This window comes from Euphorbia lathyris, chromosome 8 (genome assembly GCF_963576675.1).
Source record: "Euphorbia lathyris chromosome 8, ddEupLath1.1, whole genome shotgun sequence".
Classification (NCBI taxonomy): Eukaryota; Viridiplantae; Streptophyta; class Magnoliopsida; order Malpighiales; family Euphorbiaceae; genus Euphorbia; species Euphorbia lathyris.
Window position 1 is genome coordinate 9,034,499 of NC_088917.1, and position 23,609 is coordinate 9,058,107.

The 23,609-nt window shown below is 35.4% G+C and overlaps 1 protein-coding gene across 5 annotated transcripts; it reads right to left on the reverse strand.

Annotated features, from left to right (window-relative positions):
• Positions 1-1,607: 1,607 nt before the first annotated feature.
• LOC136202540 (GDP-mannose transporter GONST3-like) lies at positions 1,608-9,488 on the reverse strand. 5 transcript variants are annotated; one of them, XR_010674491.1, is made up of 6 exons: positions 9,185-9,488; positions 9,006-9,083; positions 6,060-7,253; positions 3,839-4,161; positions 2,453-2,684; positions 1,608-2,208 (listed from the first exon to the last, which is right to left on the reverse strand). XR_010674491.1 is itself a non-coding variant. In XM_065993228.1 (3 exons), exon 3 carries the CDS (start codon positions 7,235-7,237, stop codon positions 6,110-6,112), a length of 1,128 nt encoding a protein of 375 aa, XP_065849300.1. In that variant the 5' UTR covers positions 7,238-7,253; positions 9,006-9,083; positions 9,185-9,488; the 3' UTR covers positions 5,638-6,109. The 5 variants fall into 5 exon arrangements, 1 of the variants encoding a protein (XP_065849300.1); XR_010674490.1 differs by lacking the exon at positions 2,453-2,684 and having other exon boundaries at positions 1,610-2,208; XR_010674492.1 differs by lacking the exons at positions 2,453-2,684; positions 3,839-4,161 and having other exon boundaries at positions 1,612-2,208.
• Positions 9,489-23,609: the final 14,121 nt, after the last annotated feature.

Sequence of the window (23,609 nt, forward strand, 5' to 3'; positions counted from 1 at the left end):
GTAGGTCACCAAAAGATTGTACTTTTTTTTTGTACAAAATTGAAGGTTGTACACTAAAATGTGAAATAGGACAAAAGTTGTACACCACGTATGTAATTTACCCGAGTAAAAGTATAAAACAACTCTCGGAGTCTTATTACGTAAATTAATATAATGACCTTAATATTTGTGTTATCAGTCCTCTGTTTACCGGTTAAAAAATATCTATAATTATATCAAATAATAATTTAAATTATATTAAATTAAATAAATTATTTTTTTAATATATTTTAAACTAGAATTTATAAATTAGGAGTGTATAATATATTTTCTTAGAGTTTAAAATTTATGAATTAGAGTCTAAAATTTGTTAATTAAGATATAAAAATGTGATTTATAGGGATGATATGTTTTTTTGGAACTGAAGATATGAGTGAAATTGAGGAGGATGTAATTGAAAAAGATGATATTTTGGTGGGCTGTAGAAGAGAAAATGCAATGAAGAATTTAAAGACAGTAAGAAGAAAAAGAAAAAGCTGGTCTTCATTCAGTAATTCTTTTGAGTTTTGTAAGGTTATTTTCTGTTTAAAGCTCTAATTTAATTTCTTCTCTGCATTACTGAGTTAATTAGCGAGTTAACTAGTTTTGTATATGCTAATCATTAGTGAGTTAGTTAGTTGGTACATATGATTTTAATATAGTTTCGTATTCTAATAAGCTTATAAATAGGTTTAAAGTTGAGATTATCGGGTTGTTGGCTCGATAAAAGCTCAGTTCAACTCGGTTCGATTTGTAAACGAGCCGCTCGTGAGCATAATTTACTGGCTCGGTTCGTAAACGAGTTGAGCTTGAGCTGACCAAAACTCGGCTCGAATGCTCGTGAACAGGCTCGATTAGAATATTTATGAAAAAAACTTAGTTTTGTAGAAAATTTTATAGTTGTGTTAGTTCGCAAATATCTAAACTTAATATTATTTCATTTGCTATTAGATGAGTTCGTTCACGACATAATAAATGGATAATAAACGAACTATTTGTAAGCATCTTTTTTATTTATTCACGAACTTTGCTTGTGAGCTTATTTATGTACACAATTAAAGAGCTATTTGCAAGCAAACTTCATAAATATAATTAACGATTTACTCACAAACAATTCATGGTTATATAATTTCTTAAGAAACCAAGTTCAAAGAGGATTTTGGGCTCGAAATAAGCTCGAAACTCGACTCGAGTTCGTTTATGTTCTAATGAGTTGAGCCAAGTTTGAGCAAGCCAAAACTCAGCTCGGACTTGTTAATCTTATAGCGAGCCGAACTTGAACAGGTCAAAACTCCGCTCAACTCGACTCGACTCGATTACAACCCTACATCTATTATATATCGGATGTGTGTAATACACCCAAATAAATACCCAATTAATGAAAGATGATTGATGTTAAGAAATAAATATTCACAAACGACTTTTCTTTTTATTGGACAAATGTGGTGTTGTAGAATTTTTCGTGTGGACATGTCTACCTTTTATGTTCGGTATTCTCTTTTTTGATTTACTTTAATAAAAGCTCTTTTTTTTTTTTTAAAAGACTACATTAATCCTTTTCTAATAAATGTGCCCAAAAATACATTTGTAGTAATTATTTCTAGCATAAATCAAAGATCACAGTTGTTATTTGTTACAAAGTATAAATTCAATAATTAATTGCTTGTTTGCAATATTGGCATCATAATCTATAGAGACGAAAGGAGAGGGACGCATGGGTGCCATTGCATCTCCGATTGCTGAAAGCCGTCAACGACGGCTTGATCCAAGCGATTCTTCACCTTAAAATTATAAATAGTAGATACTACATTTACATCCCCAAATTTAGGGAATCAGTCAACTCGACAAAGAAGTTAAGGGAATCAGATTTTGTTTTCGTGCCGCCATTGCATCTCGGATTGCACGGGATGCCATTGCATCCATCGAGGGAGAGATTGATCCAAATGGTTCTTCGCCTTAAAATTACAGATAGGAGATAGTACATTTGCACCCCAAATTTAGGGAATCAGTCATTAAGGAAATCGGATTTTGTTTCGTCCTTAGGAGGACAAAGAAAATTAAAGGAATCACATAAAGTTTGCTTGCTGCTAGTGTTGAGTCATCACATTATGTCACTGCCGCGCCCTATCACTGCTCGTGATTAGTGTTGCACTCTTAGACTTTATTTTCGGGCTCCGCCACCGATAATACCTAACATTTGCAAAAGCATGCTTGCATAAAAAGTAAGAAGAACAATTTGCATAATTGAATCAATATAAAAAAGAATGCATACAGTTTTTGCACAATTGAATCAAATTACAGACCAAATTGAATAACTAGAAAAGTAGAAGGCTCTACTTCTTTGATACTTTTCAGACTGCAAGAACATTAACCATCTAATGGAGAGGGAAAATATATTTTATTCCAGTTCTAAATGAATCTACACAAACATTACCCGGGTATTCGACCGGACAACAGAGTGATCAAATTCTCTTATAAACCAGCCTTATTTTCCTGGATGAGATTCAGTAGCTTCAACGGCTACTCCATAAACAGATGTTTGATGGAGTAAGCCGCTATACCAGGTAGCCTGAATTTCATTAGCAGGAGATGAAGCTGTTGAATCTTTCTGATTCTCACCAAATTCAGGATTTTCCACATCAACAGACATTTGAAAAGGAATCGGTCTAGCACGGAGAAAAATATAATCCTTTTAGTTGAAAAAGAGAGTATCAAGTTTATAAAGCATTAGACTACACAAATACACATCGATATGACCCGTGAACAATCCAAAAAGAAATAGTCCTCTTCAAGGTCATTAGTTAACTAGATAACTGAACAAACAATGTGCTAGGGGTGAGTATGGGTTGGTTCAGTTCGAAACCAAATCTAACCGAAGAAACCAAAAGCAGAACAGCCTGAAGAAGACCAAAACGATTAGTGTAAGACAACCTAACAAAAGACATTCAGTTCTACAATATATTAACGATTGTGTAGTCAATAATTTAAATCAATAGGTAATGGTTATAAGAGGATGTTTGCATGACTATGATGTGCAAATGTCTAACAACTGGCTTATTCTGTAATGTTCCCTCTCAAGTCGGAGCATTTACATTTGACATATACAAGTATGGCTGATCAAGAAAAGGAAAGAAGGCCTATAAATGCTATGTAACAACTATGTACAACTGATATATTCTATAACACCAAAAAATGCAAACTCATCTTTTCGATAGGCACTCTTGTATATATACTTCAATTTCTTTTCGAATTAAGTAGTAAATATTTCCTTTCCAACAACTTCTTTCATGTACAGAACTAAACAGATCACTTATTTCCCATTATCTAATTTCTATTCTGTCATGGACTCTCAATACAAAAATATTGAGAGCAAAGGAACTAAGACTACCTAGATTTGCATAGCAAGCATAAAATTGATGCAACACTTGCAAAATCTTCTAAGGTACATACCATACATTCATAGTTAACTCGCAATGCTGGAAATGCAAATCATTCATATTTAAATAACACTGCTGGAAACAGAGGTTCCTTCATTACTTGTTCATCGAAAATTACTTAACAGTATAGTGCCTTAATTAACAAATGCAATTCAAAGTTCATAAAAAATTCAATCATTCGATTCTTTCATTCAACTAACTATTTTCAACCAAAAACGTTGTCAAAATCATTCAACCAGCTATTCACATTCTCAAATCTCAACCAGTCAACCATTACATTCAAAATTGCATACAAAAGGGGTGAGGAGCCAAGAGAAAAAAGAATCCTTAACAAGAAATCCCTAAAACTATAATTGAAAACACAACAAAAAGAAATAACTAACCTCAATTAGATCTATGATTTAGCAGCCCACCTACTATCAATTCCCAATCGAGAGAGAGAGAGAGGGTGAGATTGTCGAGACTCGAGAGAGACGGGCTGCTGTCTGTCTGCTTCCAGATGAGGAGTTGGACTGCAAGTGAAAGTTGAGACAGTGCAAAAAATATGAGAAGAAGATGCACTATTTTCAGTGCCGTTGGAGAGAAGCCAAGATGATTGCTGATGAGGATGAGAATTGGTTGGAGGTCATCGGCCCAGACTAACTGAGGATTGGTTTGGAACTATGAGTGTGAGGTAGGAGAGTGAATAGCCGAGAAAGAAATAATGCTGCAAAAGACGAACTCATTGAATTTTCCACATATGGATTCTGATCGCAAAAACTACAAAAGAAATTCACCTAACAGTGGAATGCAAAAACTATAAACTGAACAAAAATAACATAATTACAAATCATTAACAAAACAATAAATTATACATGTGCAAGCTCACTTAACATTATCAATGATAAAATATATTAATATGAAAATGAACAACATTCCTACCCGTGCCAAAAATTATTACATCTTAGATAATGAAAAAAGTAAAAACAACATTGTTTTCTATATCGCAGATGATGGCTTTTACTTCTGTTACGTTTAGCGTATGAAGCTATTTCAGCTCAACATCATCGTCTACTAAATAATCACAGTTAATACAAATTTCCACTTCCCACTTTCAACTATTTCAATTAAACATCTTCTAATGCATCTGCTAAAACAATATTGTTCACTTCCTACAAAATAAAGTGATGGAACTTGAGAATCCAACAATAAAATGAACAAGAACAAGCAATATAACAGAGATAAAATCCTTAAACACAGAAAGAGGAGAGGTGTCTAGAATTTGGCTTGGTTCCGTTTGATTTAAGAAATTGTCAACCTCGACAACCAAAAGTATCCACATTATACTGTTAATATAGCAAATTCACCATCGACCATATCCAATTATGTCAGTTTTGCATAATCATAACCTACTCATCCATAGTTCAATTCAAACTTCACTAATTCGTAACCTTTCTGTCATTAATTCACCTAAATCAAATTATCAAAACCTACACACAACTCCAAATAAGCTTTAATAATTCAAACCACAACACTGAAAACCGTACACAACAAATGACAAGCTCAGAGAATGGAGGTTTTATACCACTGGACTAAAAAAAAACTGTTCCCACATTTTACTGGCAACCAAACAGAACATGGATCAAAGAACAATAAAAAGTACAGATTTTATAAACATCCGAAAAATAAAATGAAGAGAAAAGGAAAGAAGAAACTGACTGTGGATCTGGCACTCGTTAGCGGAGTGTCTCTGGCAATGAATGGAGGAAACCCGAAATGACGTTGTTTAATATAGAGTTTGGGTTTGACGATAACAGAAAGCAGAATTTGCAAGTAAATGGCAAGTTTATTATTACTAAGAACACAAAAGCATGCTTGTTTGCATATAAAGCAAACTAAGAAGCAAACAACAAAAAACAACATTAACAATTTGCATAATTGAATCAATAAAAAAGAATGCTTATAAATTTTTCTCACTTATAGTTCAATAACACAGCATAGAGGCAAGTTCCGTTTACTAAGTTAATCAATCAATAGAGCTTGATTCTGCTTCTGACCTTACTACACAGAAGATAGCCCGCATATAAGAGCTTCTATTAGAGACTTAAGGATTTGCGATCTATTGATACACAATAGTCGGAAGCGTTACGTATGACATTAATTTTAATGCAAGCAAATATCAAAAGTAAGTAAAGTAAGCATATATCTCCTTCTGGGTTTTAATCCACTAATGAACTCTTTCAACAGTAAAGCACAAATTTTTACCATAGATACAGAGATTGTATAAAGTACCTTTCTTTACACTCCACACTCAGCTATCTATCTCTCTCTAGTGTTTACTTAAAACCGAAGTAAACAGAAGAGCTTCTGATCCTTTTTACTATTGATGATTTTTGTTCTAAAAACTAGAACACATACTTTTGAACAATTGAATCAATTACAGACCAAATTGAATTAACTAGAGAAGTACTATACTCAATATGCAAGCTTCTTTCATACTTTCCAGACTGCAAGAACATTAACCATCTAATGGACAAAAAATATATTCTATTAATAATTGAAATGATAGAACTTTATAATCTAGCACCTCTTTTCCAGGTCTAAATGAATCTACACAAACATTACCAGGGTACACGACCGGACGACAGAATGATCAAATTCTCCTATAACCAGTCTTATTTTCCTGGATGAGATTCAGTAGCTTCTTTCCCATTGCTGCTTTCATTCTTGCTGTGCATTTCTAGTAACTTCTGCTCTTCTTCCTTGGTTTCGACTGCTTTTATTTCTGGTGCAGGAGGCTTAGGCTTATTTGTGGACTGCTGATACATGATTCCACCAGCCATACAAATGAGAAGCCCGACCGTTCCAACGAACGATGAATGCTTATCCCAGACAACCAAATTGATTACCACTGTCAAAAGCTTATTCACTACTCCAAGAACAGTAAATCCTGTTGCGGAAATAGCCTTCCGGCATGAAAACCCAAAGAAAGAGATGGATAAACCAAATAAGCATGATAAGCCAACAGGCAAAACTACATCAAAAGAATGCCAATCTGACTCATCAGAGATTTCACGCTTTATCTTCTTGAGTTCCCCCATTATAAGCAATTCGAACGGAAAGAGTAGGAGGGCCTCAAGATTGTTGTACAATACAAGACCCCAAGTATTTAAGCCTATGGTCATAACAACATGCTTAATGTACACAAAATCAACAGTCATGCTTATCAAATAAGCTAGAGCCCAGCTGTAAGCTGCAATGGTGAATTGGTAATCTGTCAGAACATAAAGTACACTTCCGATAAAGATGGTTGCGAGTGACAACCATGTCTTCAATAGAGGCCATGGCTGGTGCAAGAAAAGGGTTTCTCCAACCGCAACAAATAAAGGGACTATAGAACGGAAGACAATGAAGGTATCAACATTTGCATGTAATAAGAGCTCGCTGTTGGTAAAGAGAGAAAGATAGAAAATGATGGCTGCAGGTAGGAACCGCCACATGGTTAGAGGGTCAAGCCGATCATGCTCTAAAAATTTTAAACACCCGCATAAAGCCACACCTGCAGCACTAGTGAAATACTGTAGAGCAGTTAGAGCTCCAGGATAGGGGAATTTCATAACAGCCCATTTGTTGATGATAGAAAGCAGAGATGCTGAAATGCAATATCCAACGGCTACTCCATAAACAGAGGTTTGATGGAGTAAGCAACTATACCAGGTTGCCTGAATTTCACTAGCAGGATATGAAGCTCTTGAATCTTTCTGGTTCTCGCCAACTTTAGGATTTTCCACATCACCAGACATTTGAAAAGGAATCGGTCTGGCAGGGAGAAAAATCATAGTCAGTTTATTTGAAAAGAGAGTATCGAGATCATATAGCAAGTTTATAAAGCATTAGACTACACATATATACACATCAATATGACCCGTGAACAATCCAAAAATATTTAGTCTCTTCAAGGTCACTAGTTAACTATACAACTGAACCAACAATGTTCTATGGGTGAGTATGGGTTGGTTCAGTTCGAAAACCAAATCTAAACGAAGAAACCAAAAGAAGAACAGCCTGAAGAAGACAGACAAGAACAAAACAATTAGTGTAAGACAGCCTAACAAATGACATTCAGTTCTACAATATATTAACGATTGTGTAGTCAATAATTTAAATCAATAGCTAATGATTATAAGAGGATGTTTGCATGATTGTGGTTATGTCTAACTTGGTTAACAAGTGTGAAGAGAGAAATGAGAGAATAATCTGATATCTATTCAAGAGAAACTACATCTGCATAAATACAAGTTTGGCAAATCTAGAAAAAGAAAGAAACTTTATTTAGGCCTACAACATGTGACAACTGTGTACAACTGGCTTATTCTGTAATGTTCCCTTTCAAGTTGGAGCATTTACATTTGAACATATACAAGCATGACTGGTTAAGAAAAGGAAAGAAGGCCTATAAATGCTATGTAAGAGCTATGTACAACTGGTATGCTCTATAACACCAAGAAATGCAAACTCATCTTTTCAATAGGCACTCTTGTATATATATATACTTCAATTTCTTTTTGAATTAAGTAGTAAATATTGCCTTTGCAACAACTTCCGTTATGTACAGAACAGAGCTACAGTCTACATTGTTGAAACATGCTTTTCTTTTGAAAGTTGAAAAATAATCATATTTATTATTACTCACAACTAAATCCTCAATGCTGAAAATAGATGCATCATCAATTCTCATTCAACAACCTCCCGCTCTAAGTAAAAATCCATCTCTTATCTATAAAATATCATTCCAAATGATTGATATCACATAAGCTCTTAAATTCTACTCGATCACAAAGCATACTCCTAAGCCAATTCTCACATAACACCCAAAGCTTAATGCGTGTGTATATGAATTAAACATAAAGTCTTATAATTTTAGAAATATATAGATATATCCATATATTTTTATTATTTACATGTTTTCCCAAACGTTTTGACTTCCTATATTTATTTATTTTTAAAGTATAGTTCCCAGTTTCCATTCCCTTTCCATGTTACATAAAAATTCTAATCCTCTTCAAGGTCACTTGCAAACTATACAACTGATAAAGCAATGCCTTAAGGGTGAGTTTCTGTGGTTCAATTCGAAAAGCTAACCTAAATGAAGAAACCAAAAGCAGAACAGACTGAAAAAGACAGACCAGACCAAGAGGATTAGTGAAAGACATTGAAGACGTTCAGTTCTATAATATAGGAATAAGGTGCATAAATGCCCCTAACTTAGACAGCAATGAGCAATATTGCCCCTAAGGTGAAAAATAGCACAATTAAGGGCTTAACGTTGACAACTTGGATCAATTTTGGACATAATTAAATGATGTTTTTACACAGATTTTCCTTTTTCTTAATTCATCTGCCTACCATGCCATTGACGTCTCAAGTTATTGAAGAAGAGAAACAACAAGAATCTCTCTTTTTTTTAAGAAAATGGCAAGAATCTCGATAAACAAAAAAAAAAGCAAGAATCTCAAATAACAATTGAGAAAAAGGAATTATGCAACTCAATTTTAAGTGCTTCCAACTTACTTTCTGAATTAATTGAAGGTAGAGATTCACGTTTCGCCTGGATTTGACACCTAGTAGGAAAGACGGTAGAGGAAGAATCTGCAGGCAGTAAACAAAAGAAGAGATTTTACAGATTTCATAAATTGAGACTGCTAGAAAAAAGATCTATAGAGTGCTTACTATAAGTATAAGCTAAGCACCTGTTACATAAGAAACTGAGAATAACTTGGAAAATTGACTCTACCGCTGCGAAGACGACTTTTCCTTATCACTCCAGTTACGACAGTTGTCTATCCTTCCTTACAACCTTCTATGAAGGGTTATAGCTTTACCTTACTCTACCTGTCGCATTCCCTGATTCCATTCCTTCTATTCATTGGTCTTTCCCAGCCTAACTGCCTTAATTCATTCCTATAGGGCGCAAAGACAGTTGATCCACCTTCCTAGAGGAAGGAGTTGGTACACGACCAGCAGCATACCTTCCGTATCGAGATCGTGATCCAGATCCGTATATGACCTGGCTATGGGCCGGGCAAGAGGGGCTTTTCTATAAAATCGTCATCCTAAGCCCAGCCCAGCCCACCAGTAATTTAGGGGCTCGGGCTGGGCTAGGCTCGGGTTTAAAAATCAAATCCCAAACACAGCACATATAAACCCACCTAAACATATATACATATTTTTTAATTATAAAAAATAAAGTTTAATACTTAAAATAAATATTTAATATATAAAATTTATTAATTAATATTAATAGGCGGGCTGGACTGGGCTGGCCCGTGCTATTTTTATTAAGAGGAAATTACACTAAAAATCAGATTCTAATTTTTGTTTACAATTATGAAAATCGTTTTTATATATTTTTTCATTATATGATTTTAAATCTTAAAATATCAGAATACCATAATTTTATTTTTGTTTTTGTCAAATTTTCAGTTATTCAATTGCAGGAAATAAAAACAGTTTTAAAAAAACCACCAAATATGACATTTAAATAAATTTGTTTGACATTTAAATAAATTTGTTTAAGGGTCTGACACAGTTATAAATAATTTGTTAATTATGATCATTGTGTAATTTACCCTTTTATTAATCCCAAGGCCGCCCAAAAAATAGGCGGGCTTTAGCGGCGCTGGGCTGGGCCTAACATCAATTAGCATTGTCCAAGCCCGGCCCAAGGAACACGGGCCGAGCGGGTACCCGGACCCGTGGACAGATCTAGGCTAGAAGCACCAGAGCAAGCACTAATAGCAATTGATCGGGCCCAAAAGCATAGAAATGTAAGTATTTTTTTTTATGCTGGTTCGTTGCATCTCTCAACTCTAGGGGTCCTGCTCCTCTAAGGGGGACAATTCAAGAAGAATGAAGAGAGAGATTAAGTTCATATAGAACCATTCACATAGAATCGGGAAATAGTAGACCTATTCTCCAACAATAGGAAAGGTCGAAGATGTGCTAGTCCTTATTTATTATAAGCTTGCCTATATTAGAGAGATCGCACTTCTTCCTATAGCTTGGTAAAGCTATAATTCGATCTTGTTTACTCGCTACTTGATCGCTTTTTTCCATATAATATATTATTATAGCTTCTCGTAGATGCATCTTAGCTAGCTAGGAATCTATTAGAAGCATAAGCTGTCCGTTCAATCTTAAATACTTTTATAATCGATGATCACCTCAAGTGATTCATTCCTGCCAAATCTCTAACCCTGTTCCAGTCCTTCAATATCGTCGATGCGGTTGAAGAAGAAGTGTAAGACTCTCCTGAATCCTCTTCCATTGAAATAGACTTCTTTAAATCACAGGACCGCTGACGACGAATACTCTCTCCCATGAGATCATGGAAACCAATTGCGGGTGCTCCATTTGACCTTGCTAAATCCCATAGGATGTCTCCTCCACTCTAAACGGAAATCTGTGGCCGATTGTGCTTCTGGTTAAATCATGCGGTCTTTAGCAGGGCTTTATAGGGCGATACTACCGCTACTGTCGATTAACTAACTAACTTTCTTTTTCTTCTGGTCTGTTTCATTTCGAGCTCTTTTTTCGATTTAGCTTCTTACCTACCAGGGAATCGCCTTTGTTATGCTTTTTCTGCGGCGTATCGTCCTAAGGATGATATTTTTACACTTGTCCTTGTCTTCTGGTTGATGTGGATTACCGATAGAAAAATTAGCTTAGCAGAAAAGAATTGGCTATTGAGTAGGCACTCGTAGCAGCAAGATCTCGAGGGCATCATTCATGGCAATCATCACTACTTTATCCCAAGGGCATGGTATGGCTTTGTATAACTTGTACAAATCTTTCCATTTTCCAATTCGATCTGATCCATTCGTTTGTAGAGCTATTTGAGCAAGTCATCATGCCCCTATAGGAATGAATTAAGGCAGTTAGCCCGGAGCTGGAGTTTCTAACTAGGATGAGTGCGCTAACTATGGATATGATGCCGGAAATAGACCGATTTTATATCACCCTTCAATTCGAATTAGCAAAAGCAATGTCTCCTTGCATAATATGGATTCCAAACATTCATGGCTTTTAGTTTAATGTTTCTATTCAGTGGTCGTGGTTATTGGTAAGAACTTATTGAATCAATAGGTAGATCAATAAAGGAAGTTCAGATCAGTACGTACTACTAGTTAACAAGCATCCTGGTAGTTCCTTCCCTGTACTGAAGAGAGAAGGTTGTCGTAGGAGATTCTATTATGTTGTGCCTCTTCCGATGAAAGATAAGAGAAGACAAGGTTCTAGTTGAATTTCTAGGAACATTTGGAACATTTCATTTCTGAGCAGAAGAGTCGTTTTTTTTGTCAAGTAGTGTTCGATCTTTGTTGACGATCCTTTACTCCGACAGCATCTAGGGTTCCTCGAACAATGTGATATCTCACTCTTTGCAGATGAAGAGATGTCAAAGGGGCTTCTTACTTCCCAAACAGATCCTCCTACATCTATAGCGGCTAAGTGAGGAAGCTTTAGACATTAAACAATTAGCTTCTTACAGGGAAGCAAGTACTGAGACTAACTTCATCTTTATCGCTCAAGGTAAGGGCCGTGTTGAGGGTTGACCTCTATGCCATAGCCTATTTGGCATTGTATCCTCTTTCGGTGAATTCTTATTTTCTATCTCCCTTCCCCCTCCTGACACCAAAGAGTTGATTTCATCTCCTACTGCGGCTTGAAAGCTTCTCCGTGATTACCTCCCCTCAACAAGGCGAGGATAGGCAGAATTAGGAGTCTCGTCTATGGTGGCAAGAAATGGGGAAGCCATAAAGGTTGGGCTAAATTGTGGGTGTCAAAGGCCTGTGACGCTTTTGTTGAATTAGCTGATGCTTCTGGCTATGCACTGGCAGTAATGCCCTTAGCCAAAGGCCTAGTTCCGAATTCGGACACCCGGGGCTCTACCCGCGTGCCTGTTGAAGAATGAGTCGGCGACTCATAGGCAGTGTCTTGGTTAAGGGAACCCATCGGAGCCGTAGCAAAAGCAAGTCTTCATAAGGAAATTGTCACTACTTATGGACCCGAACCTAGGTGATCTATCCATGACCAGGATGAAGCTTGGGTGAAATTATATAAAGTAGTATTGTAGCCTTACAAGCTGTTTGAATGGGTAGCAGACTTTCTATCTACGCCGAGTTTTGATGCCCGACTCAACGCCTCCTAATCTTCCACTTCCGCGAAGACACCCTCTGTCGCCTAGTCTTCTTGCATTTGCTTCATTGGGGCTTGCTTGCTTTCTAGCTGGCTTTGTTCCCGTTCTTTCCTATCTTTTTTCTTATTACTTATTGGGTAAAGAAATAAGCATATAGGCTAAAATCCCTAGTTTTGGGCAAATCTAATTATGTATATAATACTCATTGGTTACTTTCCTACCTCAAATTTACTGATTTTTCGATGCGTAATCCGCCCCGAATTCCTTTTGCAATTAGGATCTATCTTCCTGCACTACCCACCTTGCAGTGCCCTGCCCCCCCCCCCCCCCCCAATTTTTCGATGCGGCGGTTAGGCATCCTTAGACGAAAGAGTGATTTGGGTTAGGGTTTTTGTTATTCGAGATTATTGATGGACCAAGTTTCTAATCTCATGGATTGTCTGGATGGAAAAATGTTAAAGAGAAAAAAGAGAATGAGCTTGGTCCATGACATGGCAAAAGCATGGAACGAGGAAACGGAAATTATAACCGTGTAAAGAAAGCTATTAGTAATGTACAGAATTGGCGTAACTTGTCAACCTTAGACCATTAATTGTGCTATTTTTTTTATATTAGAGGTAATATTGCTTCTTGATGTCTATGTTAGGGGTATTTTTACACCCTTTATAGTATATACACTTCAATTTCTTTTTGAATTAAGTAGTAAATATTGCCTTTGCAACAACTTCCTTCATGTACAGAACAGAGCTACGGTTTACATTGTTGAAACATAATTTTCTTTTGAAAGTTGAAAAGTAATCATATTTATTATTACTCACAGCTAAATCCTAAATGCTGAAAATAGATGCAACATCAATTCTCATTCAATAACCTCCCGCTCTAAGTAAAAAATCCAATCTCTTATCTATATAAAATATCATTCCAGATGATTGATATCACATAAGCTTTGAAGTTCTACTCAATCGCAATGCATACTCTTAAGCCAATTCTCATGTAACACCCAAAGCTTCTCTCTATTATGTTACAGGTGCATGGCTACAAAGAGATGCATTAGATTTAGAAAGAGATGGAAATTCAACTGATTTTATAGAGAAAAATTAAAAAAGATGAAAGAGATAGAAAGAAAGAAAAAGAAAAATAAGAAATTAAAGAGAGAGAATATGTTGTATTTAATTTTTATTTTTTATTTTGGGGTTTGTTTATGATGATTGGATAATAATGGGGTTAATTTATAAAATAAATAAATATAATGACTAAATTAACCCTTTTCTCTTTGGCTTTTGACACCGTTAATCAATTTGGTCCGTGTTTGCTAATGAAATGAACCTTAACGTACCATTTTGTAAATTTTTAAACCAAATGGTACCGATCGAAAACAGGTGTAACCACAAGGTTTATTTTTGTGCTTTTCCATTTTTTTAATGTGTGTATATGAATTAAACATAAATTCTTATAATTTTAGAAATATATAGATATATCCATTATTTACACATTTCCCCAATGTTTTGGCTTCCTATATTTTTTTTTTAAAGTATCGTTTCCCAGTTTCCGCTTCTATGTTAGGGCAAAATACATACGCGGTGTACAACCTTTACCCCAAATCACACTTTGGTGTATAACCAAATTTTTGTCACACTAAACCTTACGAACTTCAGGTGACCTCCCACTGAAGTGTACAACCGGTTTTTATGACCGGTTAACGTTGGTCAACCATGCCATGTCATCACTATTTACCCTTTTGAATTAAAAAACATTTCCCATTACATATGCAATGACCCTTATACCCCTGCCTAGTTTCCCGCAACAATTATAAAAACCAAACTCTCTCTCCTCTCTTCTATCTCACTTGACATTGTGTCTTCCTCCCTCTTTCTTCCATGGTTGGTCTTCATCGCAAGAACTGCAAGACAAAAAAAAACCTAATCTTCAAAATCGCAATCACATAAGATCAGAAAAAACACAAGGGACGTATTGCGCGATACCCAAAAAAATCACTGAATATGCCTTCCTCATCTTCTTCGCGAAATGTCCAGAAATTTGGCGGAGGATGGATTTGCCACTGTGGAATTCAAGCCCCAATGTCAACTTCTTGGAGTGATTCAAACCCATGGAGAAGATATTTCAACAATAGGAACTTTGGGGTAAGTCGTTTGTTAAAAAAATGTTGTGTTGATTCTGTTGTATTGCTTCTGTAATGCTCTGTTAATTTTTTCTCCTCTGCACCAGACTCGAAATGCATGTAAGTTCTTTGAGTGGATGGACCCTCCAATGAAAGAAAGGGCAAAATCTGTCATCCTTGTATTATTGAGGAAGTTAGATAGAATTGAGAAATAATGTAAGAGATTGAAGAAATGTGAAAGAGAAAGAAACAGGGAATTTGATATGGCAATGGAACGAGAAACAGAGCAAGGAGCAACACTAATTCAGGAGGAGAAGGAGAGAAATGAGAAAGAAAGCAACGGAGGACAATTGTGCAACTGTGTTGGGATTTTTTGTCTTGTTGTGCTTGCTTGCTGTATTTCGAAATTGTTGTTGGGTTAGACATTTAGGCATGTTTTACGGTTTAATGTACTCTAACTTGTCTGAAATCTGTTATGAAATTTGGATTCCGGTTTAATGTACTCTAACTTGCTGTATTTAGAAATTGTTGTTTCTATATATCATTGAAGATATTTGCATTAAACTGCAATACAATTTCTTAAAAACAACATTTGCATTATAATTGCTTAAAACCAACATTTGCACTATAATTGCCTAAAAACTGCACAATGTTATATAATTCACTTGCATTAAAGTGCACTTGCACATTGCCTAAAAAATGCACTATAATTGCCTAAAAACGACACTTACATTAAAAATCACTTGTATTAAACCGCACTTTCTGTGCCTAAAAACAACATTTGCATTAAAATTGCCTTAAAGTGGCAGATTGTATATGTTCGTACCATACCAAAAACATGTTCCAAAAATTTACAGCCCATTTAAAAGGCAACACCAAAAACATGTAGCAAATTACACAAAAAAACATATTCCCCAACCAAAACCATGTACACAATAAGATTCGTACAGCAAAAACATGTTCCACAAAGCATCAAAATGAATCAACACTCAACGCCAAGGTCTTTGAGAACTTCTGGTGCATGGTTTGTTGCTTGAATCATTAGTTAGATTGCTTTCTTGAGTATTGACTGTTTGATTGTGCTGTTGGGGTTTAGTGTCCTATAGACAATTGTTCCAGGATATAAACCTAATGTAAATGAATTGTTCTTTATATCATTTGTTTTAATGAGATATGGTTTTTTATAACTGTATAAAGGCAACCCCTTTTAAAGAACTAAATAAGTCTAATAAAAGGAAATCCCTAAGTTTATTTAAAGTGATTATAAAGTGTTCATACAAGCATGAAGTGAGAAGAAACATTATAATAAACTAATAAACTTAAAACCACACCAAGTCAAGTGATATGTTTTGAATAGGGATTGACATAACACTGTTGAGACTTGCATGTAACAATGTTTTCTGTCGAGACAGAGAGCTGATCTCACAAGCTTCAGATATACAGATATCTGGACAGTTACATGGATCCAATGAAAAGGGTTCATTAAGATTAGGGACCCGACTTGAGATACCAAGATGGGTAGATTCATCTTTGTCACATGTTCATCTCATTGTTATTAATAGGTATAAGTAATCCTCATACTCAAAAGAATGTTAATTAGTGATTCTGGATTATGGAATTTGATGCTTTGATCCTGTTGTAACACGATCCATAACAGGGATGACTCTGGGGTGTGTATGACAGACGTTGGGTATCACATGAAGTAATTGCAGGATAGTTAACATTGGATTGAGCATTTGTCACTCCTGATAAATGGGAGATACATCCAAGGATCGCTTGTGGAAGACTTAACTCTAAATCCTTGCAAGGTGATAGCTTAAGACTTGAAATACAGATTTCACTTAACCTATCTAATTTGAGTTAACTCGGCATGTACAAATAAAACGAACGTCTCGCTATATATGACTTGACATCATCCATGGTCATAAGATTCTGTTCAAGGATGTAGTTGATGAAGGATCAAATTATACTGTAACTAATACAGAAATGTCAATGATAAAATCAACATGTCTTCTTATGGCTCTGGGGGAATGTTTCGGATCTGCCAATCACAGTTCGCGTACTCATTCCGTTATACAAAGATTGAATATAATTATGATGAATTAGTTTAATAGTTGTATACGGCTAGAAGCAATAAGAACCTAATGGGTCACACATAAGACTTGGAGCCTAAAAGAGAAACAAGTGTTAATTAATTGACGGAAGTCCAACTGAGTCCACTAAGGCCCAGTAAACAAGGGGGGTGATTTCTATGTGTCAAGACATATAAGAAATTAATTTAATTTTAACAATTATAATTAGATTATGATTCTGAATTAAATTAATTATAGGATAGATAAGTCAGGAAGTTTAATGAGATTAAATTACTTCTAATTAGTATCCTATTAATAAGTTATTATTATCTTTATATTCATATATAATTATAGATAATAATAATAATAAGAGTTTTATTCCGAATTAAATTCTTATTCAGTAACCTAATTCTATCTGACTAGGGTTGATAATATAAACCCCCCTTTAGTGTGAATTTCGACACACACATACCAACCCGGGAGAGAGAAAAATCGAACCCTACCGTAATGGATCAATTCTTCACCGCTTGCTTCCGATCAATTGATTTTCATCTCTTTATTTTACTCTTTGATCTTGTGTTGATTAATTAGAGGCAATCTAATTTGATTGCTATTATACGGTTGAGTTCTAACTACTTTTGAATTGTGTTTTGTTTTGTGCTCGTGAACTCGGAGTAAGAGTTCAGGGCACTTCGCTTGCAACGGTAGGTAGTTTTTTTTTTATTAGAAGATGGAGGTAGGCGGAGGAAAATCCCACCGCCTGGCCCAGAGCAAAAAGAAAAGAAAATTGTTCATACAAAAAAAAAGCTAACGAAACCGGAACTGAATGACATCATTACAATCATTAGAAATTTCATGTCTGCAAAAAGACGGAGAACGGTAGGTAGTTCATCGAGAGGTATTTCCTTCTATCTCTCTTTATATGAAATAATGATTAATGGATCTTGGTTAAAGGAAATAGGTTAAAAATTTTATATTTCCGCTGCCAAACGTTTGCCTATTTTCCTTCATGTGCCTTGTTCTTCTACTTGTTGAAGGGTCTGTGGCTTGATTTTGTGCTTCAGTTTATGGTCCGCCACCAGTATTTGATGTTGGGGTTTTGTGTCCTATAGTCAATTGTTACAGGATACAAACTTATTGTAAATGAATTGTCTTTATATCATTTGTTTTAATGAGATATATGTTTTATAACTATATAAAGGCAATCCCTTTTAAGCACTAAATAAAGTCTAATAAAAGGAAATCCGTAAGTTTGTTTAAAGTGATTATAAAGTGTTCGTACAAGCATGAAGTGAGACAAAACTTTATAATAAACTAATAAACTTCAAACCACCCCAAGTCAAGTGATATATTTAGGATTGATATATCACAGTTGAGACTTGTATGTAACAATGTCTTCTGTCCGACAGAAAGCTGATCTCACAAGCTTCACATATATAGATATCTGGACAGTTACATAGATCCGGTGAAACGTTGTTCATTAGGATTGGGGATCCAACTTGAGATAACAGGATAGGTAGATTCATCTTTGTCAACTGTTCATCTCATTGGTATTAATAGGTATAACTAATCTTCAGACTCAAAGGAATGTTAATTGGTCATCCTGAATTACTGAATGTGAGACTTTGATCATGTGGTCCCACGATCCTTAACAGAGATGACTCTGGGGTGTGAACTGCAAAGGTTGGGTGTCACAGGAAGTAATTTCAGGGTAGTTATACATTGGATTGAGCATTTATCACTCCCGATTAATGGGAGATACATCCAAGGATCGCTTGTGGAAGACTCGACTCTAAACCCTTGCAAGGTGATAGCTTAAGAGTAGAAATTCGGATTTCACTTAACCTATCTTTTTGAGTTGACTCGGCCAATAACAAGTAAAACGAACGTCTCGCTATATGTGACTTGACATTACCCATAGTCATAAGATTCAGTTCAAGGATGTAGTTGATAAAGGATCGTATTATACCGTAACTAATACGGAAGGGTTAACGACAGAATCAACCTGTCTTCTTAACGGACTCTGGGGGAATGATTACGGACTTGCCAATAACATACTCTGTACATCATTCCGTTATGCAAGGGATTAAATATAATTCTTGAAGAAATTAATTTAATAGGTTGCATACGGCCAGAAGTAGTAAGGACCTAATGGATCACACATAAGACTTGGAACCAAAAGAGAGATGGATATGATTAATAGATGGAAGCCCAATTAAGCCTAGTAAGGCCCAAATACTAGGAGGGGGCCGAAATTTATATATGTTAGTAAGGAATTAATTTTATTCCATTAATCCTAATTAGATTAGGATTATGAATTAAATTAATTAAGAGATAATTAAGTTAGGAGTTTTAATTAGATTAATATACTCCTATTATTATCCAATTAGGTTATTTATTATTATCCTAAATGTATTTGATATATTATAAGATAATAATTAGGAATCCTATTCCGAATGGAATTCCTATTAAGTAACATATTCCTATCTAACTAGGGTTTAGATACAAGCTAATATATATACCACTTCTCTTAATGAATTTCGACTAAGCCTATATCCCTCCCCACTTGTGATTTTCGAAATTGCTTAAGAGAGAGAGAAAAGAATTCTATTCCCAAGTTCGTGAACAAGAATTCATACGGCATTCCATCGATTGATTAATCTTATTCATCCCTCTTTCTCTTTGATCTTGTGTTGGTTTATTAGAGGCAATCTATTTTGGTTGCATCTCATAAGGGTTGATTCTAACTTAATCTCACCGTGTTCACGAAAGAAGGAAAAACAATCAAAAGGGAGAAATTCGTTTTTCTTCGCCTACATCAGGTCAGTTCACTATTTCGAGGATTCCCGAAGATTGAACTGTCGGATCGTCGCGATTTTTGGACAGTAGCTTCTAGACATATTCTTCCACGTTTCCACCGAAGGGATTGTCGTTCGGAGGTCTGGAAGGTCTGTTTCGGATAGGGGCAGATTGGTAAACAGTTTACATCTCCTTTGAAGTTGTGGGCACTTCGTTTGCAACGGTAGATTGATCATCGAAAGGTATTTCTTCTTATCCCTCTTTATATGAAATAACGATTAACGGATCCTATGGTTAAAAGGAAGTAGGCTAAAATTTTTATATTTCCTTCAATGGTATCAGGGCCATCGTTAAATCCGTTATTTCATATATGAAAATATAGAAGTTTTCAATAGGATTGAATAAATATTTATGGTTAGGATTAATTGACAAATAGTATTGATTGATTAATTCTAAAGATAAATAAAGTTTTGATTAATTGTTAATTAAAACTGATTATGCTTATGTTCCTAATTATTTCGGTTGATAATCATTATAACAAAATCTATTAGTTTTATTAATTCTAAATGATAAAACGGAAATCTATTGTAGATTATCCTATTTCTGAAAACCGTTTTAAAATTGTTTTAGAATGTTTTCAGAAATTAATAGTTTTCTGTTTTGATTATCGAATGAATAATTCGTTTAAATGTTTGTTTTTACCAATATGTAAATCAAAGTGTTAAATGAATTAAAATCAAAATAAATGGGACGAGCATAATCAACGTTTTATATGGTTATATTAATCTAAGGATTAATATAAAGATACAAAACGATTAGAAGTAAAATTGGTTGAAAGTTAATTTGACGAGTTAATGTGATTAACCTAAATATTACATAAGCCGGTTATGTAATCAATCAATTAAATTTATTTAATTGAGTCTATGCATGTTTGGAGTTATGGACATATTTGGACCCTCTTTTAGTCTTTTGGTATTTTTGAAATAGGGCATGCGCGTCCTGCCTTTCTACTATCTATTGTAATTTCTCCTCTCATCTGATTCCCTTCAATTCAATTGAAGTTTTCTTATAGTAGTATAGAAATTAATATGTAATTTCAAGGCGCCAAGGAGAAGACGGAGGACCTAAAGAGAAATATGTAATAGTTAGTATTTCCTTAGGTTTGGCCTTTTATTCCGTCTCTGGCTCGACGGAATAATTTAGATGATATGTCCATAACGCCAATGTATGTGAATGTATGTATGTCTGATGTATGCTAAAGCAAATCAAGACTAAGTTAGATTATGAGACTTAAATAAAATCCCTCGTTAAAAAGTTAAGTAAATAAGCAAGTTATTAAAATCGGTTGCCCCTCCCTAATATTATAATTCAGCCGGCAGTACTGGAGGCCTTTGGGTTGTTGAGCAAACTCAAGCTCGGGGTCTTATGGTAACACCTGAATTATCGAAAGTTATTCTTTCATGAATATGGGGTAATACTTAAATTAGATTATGATAATTGGATGAGCAAACTCACGTTGTCATAAACTAATGGGCAATATGGTTGGGATTAATATGAGTAACATATTAGTTACTAATGTGGTTAGTAACCCAATAACCTAAGAGTCACATTCAAGATGTGATTGATTACATGAATCTACCTAACAAATGGGACTAGCTTGTTGAGCAAACTCAAGGCGAAATCTCAGGAGTTAGGATCCTAGCTCACTAAAGGATTTGTGAAATTCTTCGAATTAATATGGAGGGTTATTAATTTGGCAAAATAGTGGGAGCAATCTGAAATAAATTAAAAGGCCTATAATTTTGGATTGTTAAACTTTAAAGCAAATGAATGACATACGTTTACTCTTTCTCACTCTCAAGTTTAATTAAACACTCTTAAAATCATGACTAACACCAATCTGCAAAATATACTTACCGATAACAAGTTGAATAGTTCAAAATTCACCCACTGGTTTCGTAACCTCAAAATCGTTTTGGAGTTCGATAAAAATAGGGTATGTATTTGATACATCGATACCCCCTATCCCTGAGGATGATGCTCCCAATCGATGCTTATCAGAAGCACAAGGCTGATGACGATCATGCCGGATGCATCATACTTGCATCGATGACATCGGAATTACAAAGGCAACTATGCTTGTTCCATCATCATGCACCTAAAGGAATTGTTTGGGAATCAGACCAGGTGCGAACGCTACGAGATATCCAAGATGCTATATCGTAGTAGGATGCAAGAGGGCACATCTGTCATGACACATTGTGTCAAGATGATTGGCTACATTACCAAACTTTCTAGTATTGGATTTGCGATGGATAACGAATTGAGCATAGACTTAATTCTTCAATCCCTCCCATAGAGTTATTCACAGTTCATTATGAACTATCAGATAAATGACTTGCAAACCTCTTTTGAAGAGCTTGCAAATATGCTCAAGTCAGTTGAGCCCAATATAAAGAAAAGTAAGAAAGCCGTGCCCAACAAAACTAAGGGAAAGGAAGTGAAGAAGCCCAAAGGAGAGTGCCACTTCTGTGGTGAAGAAAGGCATTGGAAAAGAAACTGTTTGGTGTACCTAGCTACCCTCAAGAAGGGAAAAAGCCGGTACTCCAACATCTGGTATGTTCTATATTTCGATAAAGAACAAGCATTGCGATTTTTATAGAGATGGGATTTTCTATTTTTCAGGAATATCACAAAATGGGATTTATGTGTTAGATTTCTGTTTTCGCAATTGATACCAAAAGACATAAGCTAGATAATTCAACTTACTTGTGGCATTGTCGTTTAGGCCATATAAACAAGAGACGCATGCTAAAGCTACATTCAGATGGGCTTATAGATCCAATCGATTATGAATCATTGGAAACATGCGAATCATGTTTAAAAGGTAAAATGACAAAGACACCCTTTAGCAATAAAGGTGAGTGATGCGCCCCCACCTAAGGTTAGATGAGAACTCACTAAGGGATAAGTGTACCCCGTCGTTATCAAGTAATAAATTTCTGGTTTAAGTCCAGGTTATCGTCCACAGGATTTATTTCTGCAAGTACCGAGCTACTCGATCTCGGATGTTATCTAGGCTTAGGGGGGGTTTTGAGTTGGTTTGTTTGAATTAATCTATTCCTAGGTTGAATTATACTAATCCTAGCTAAGTTATCTAATTCTAACTAAGTTATCTAATTCTAGCTAAGTTATTCTACGCTTAACTAAGTTACTCTACCCCTAATTGATCTTTCATTAATGCAATTATCCGAAGGAACATGGTATGAACGATAATAATGAAGATAGATTATCAAGTCTATTGAATAAAAACCTAATCTGAGTCACTTGTATTCAAGGCGATTAACCCTACTTACCCTCCTGAGGTTCCTAGCGCGTGATTCCCTAAGGCCGAAACTAGGTCTAGGGCTCAGTAAATTGGCGCTTAATCAACTAAGAGGTCGTCAATCTCCTAGGCTCTGACTAGGTCAGATTCAGCTCGCAATATGTGCCTACTAGATTTTGGGGCTTTTGAATGAGTTAAACCAATTGAATAAAGCGTAAGACAGAGATTAAACAAATAATCATAGAACAAAACAAGAGCTAAATTATTATTAAAGGCGAAGATAATTGTCACAAGATACAATAAGTCAAGTTCGGCAACTGTATCAAAGAGTACAAACAAGGAAACATAAAAGGAGATACAAAAATCCCTTTCAGGGAACCTGTTTACTCTGCAGCCGGCGACTTAATCTTAAGGACGGACCTTGATAATTCCTCGAGAAATAGCTTTGAAGGAGCTTCAATGGAAGTTGGAGAGGATGGAGGAGATGGAGAGGAATTACAAGGGGAGAGCTAAGATAATTTACAAAAACGAAAGATGTCTAAATTACATTGAAAAATCTCTATTTATAGACGCGGTTTGGGCCTCGTTTTGACCTATTTTCGTGTCATTGTTGGTGTAGGAAGACGTGGGGCCAATCGTGGCTTCGTGGGGGCAGAATTGGTCT

Coding starts and splice junctions, on each gene's coding strand:
- LOC136202540 (XM_065993228.1), bottom strand. CDS start 7,237: ATGTCTGGTGATGTGGAAAATCCTAAAGTTGGCGAGAACCAGAAAGAT.